Source organism: Austrofundulus limnaeus, unplaced genomic scaffold (genome assembly GCF_001266775.1).
Source record: "Austrofundulus limnaeus strain Quisiro unplaced genomic scaffold, Austrofundulus_limnaeus-1.0 Scaffold1050, whole genome shotgun sequence".
NCBI classification, from domain to species: Eukaryota; Metazoa; Chordata; class Actinopteri; order Cyprinodontiformes; family Rivulidae; genus Austrofundulus; species Austrofundulus limnaeus.
In genome coordinates this window covers 76,240-78,852 of record NW_013953452.1, presented here as the reverse complement: position 1 = coordinate 78,852, position 2,613 = coordinate 76,240, and the positions used below count along the sequence as shown (strand labels likewise).

Genomic DNA, 2,613 nt, shown 5'->3' with positions numbered 1-2,613 from the left:
GTATATTTCCCCTCTCAGTAGGGTTGTTTACAGTGCACGTGATTTCCGGTTAGCTTCTTAGCTTAGCCTCATTCACAGCGACACACACACACTCCAACAGAGGCCACGCCTCCAGCAAGAAGCGCTTCTCTATGACCGCGAGTCCAGACCCTCGTACGAAGCAAAGTGAAGGACAGGGTCTAGTTTTTACCAGGCTAGGGTCAGATAGGCAATACAAACAACTGGTAAATGAATGAAAGTCAATGCAAAGTCCCCATGAGGATAGAAGAACAAACGTGTGTGTGTGGTGGTGGGGGGGTTGGAGTTTATCTCATGAGTTGCTGGGACAGCTATTGTTTTTGAGTGTTTTGTTAAACACAGATGGTGCGTTTAAGTTTCCTGTTATTTTTGGGATTTACAGGAAAGGTCTCAAAGCTCTTGACGAGTTTGTCGTGGGTCTATTGCAGCCCCCACCCCTTCTCCTTCTCTCTCTGTGTCTTCTGAACAGAAGGTGGTCAGGTTTACTCTGCACTAGTTGTCATGTAAATATAGTCCGATGCAAACACCCACATAATTACACATCGCTGGAATTTATTCTATGCGGGACCTTCATGCATTATAAAAATTTGATTTGCGGGAATCGATCATAAAATGCACAATCCCCGCAGTGAATTTCAGGCCCTGCAGGTGCTCCCACACTGCAGCTGTCACGTTCTGCTTTGAAACCAATCCCATCTCCATTTTTCAGAATCCCATCAACGTTTCTTTAGTTTATTGCTACGAGCTCTCATGCTAAAGGAGTACGAGACCGCGCCAGAGTTGACTCCTCCCACGCTAAGAAAACAGGAGGGGAGGGGTCAGCTGAGCCCCCTGTGCACCGGAGCACAGAGATGGGGAGAGACGAAGTAAACGAACAAGCAGGCAAATGAAAATTATCCTCCTCATTTTTTCATCAAACTCAAAATAATTTATCATGCGATTAATTGATTTATTGACTATCGTGACAGGCCTATGTCTAACCATTTCTCAGTCTTATTATTAGGATTTGGTACAACAGCCCCTGCAAAAACAAACACTACTGCTTCCCTCCCCTTAAGTCAYGTACTGTTCAGGTTTAGTGCAAGGTACAGGACTAGGCCACAAAAATAAATCAAAGTTAAAACAATGTCCTGATAAGGACAGAMATTCAAACTTGTGTGCTGTGTGTATAACAGTCTCTCATTATGTTTCTRTTTTATTTTCGTRTTCCTCTAAGCCTTTTTAAAAGTGCTACTTAAAGAAATTCTAAWGTACTATCTGAGTTTTGAATGGTAGAGGGAAAACATAAAAAAATCCATCCTTGTATCGACACATCAGCAGTGTCACATGAGAACATACACTCACCTGACGGGTGGGCGAAGCTGCGCCCACAGAGGTCGCAGGCCACCTTCTTCCTGACTCGTMCCGAGTCACGATGAGCCTCGGCCCGGTGGCGCTGCAGAGCTCGCTGGTTGGCTAGTTTCTTGGGGCACTGAGGACACTGCAGCTCACAGTCCTCAGACATGGAGCAGCGCTTTATGTGGGACAACATTCGACATTTGAAGTCAAAAGTCTTCTTACACCAGCTGCAGATGTAAGGCTTGGACTCTGCTGAAGTAGCAGATGAAGGTTCCATTGTAGCATCTGGGTCTTTCTCTTCCTCCTCAGTCTGCTCCTTACTGCATTCCTTTTCCACCTCTGGCTCTGGCTTTTCTTCATTTCTGGATTCATCCTGCATTTCTGAGTCAACTGTGAAAGACAGAGAGAGGATAGAAATGTAGTCACAAGGATAAAAACTCTCATCAGCTCAAGGAGYTAGTTTTTACCTTCAGCTTGAGGAGGGTTACTTTCCACATCTTCTAGCAGAGAGYGCAGCGGTGCAGGGAAAGAGGAGGGAGCTTTCTGCTTTAGAGCTTGTAGAAGTTGAACCAGCACTCCCTCAGTGATCACTCCATCCCTCACGTTACTCATTAGCTTCTCCAACACTGAGCTGGGATCAGCCTCCTCACAGCACTGACACACAATCTGGAAGAAGCAGAATATTAACACTGAATCTGCCTGCGCCACTTCGCAAAAAAAAAAAAAAAAGAAAAAGAAAAAGTCCGTCCGTCACCTGTAGCTTTAACCAGGGAGTAACGTCTCCACCATTAAAAGCTGTTGCAGGTCCATTCTGAGCTCAGAAACTGTTTGTTTACGTTCATGACGAAAGTAAAACTCTTTTCTGTTTTTTCCCCTTTGGTGGGAGGGGGAGTTAGAACTGCACATGTCAGTGTCTCTGTTCTGAATAACAGCCTGGTGCATGTAAACACTCGTTTGCACAAGTTTAATAGTCTACTAACTAAGTTTAGGACTGCATGATGTCCATTTTTATAAATAAGATGCATCTTCATCGTCCTGGCTGACAAGTTTGAGTCGAACATGTGTGTTCCCCTTTATTGCTTATAATATGGGGCATGTGTATTTTGTATGTTCATTGCACTTTAGCAAATTCTGAGGAATAAAGCCACAAAGTGAAAATGTTTTTGTTTGGGGCATTTTTAGAGTAACACAAATTACACAAATGTTAACACAATTTACTCAAATTAATTTGTAAATACTAATATGTTGTCTTTTTTA

General features: G+C 43.6%; 1 protein-coding gene across 2 annotated transcripts in view; it reads right to left on the bottom strand.

Annotated features, from left to right (window-relative positions):
• Positions 1–2,613, bottom strand: part of zbtb40 (zinc finger and BTB domain containing 40) — a 39,531-nt gene that overhangs the window by 19,696 nt on the left and 17,222 nt on the right. For both annotated transcript variants that reach the window (XM_014030398.1, XM_014030397.1), the window contains 2 exons: positions 1,824–2,022; positions 1,363–1,746 (listed from right to left, as the gene is read on the bottom strand). In XM_014030398.1, the coding sequence (XP_013885852.1) occupies positions 1,363–1,746; positions 1,824–2,022 (583 nt within the window). The remainder of the gene's footprint in view (positions 1–1,362; positions 1,747–1,823; positions 2,023–2,613) is intronic.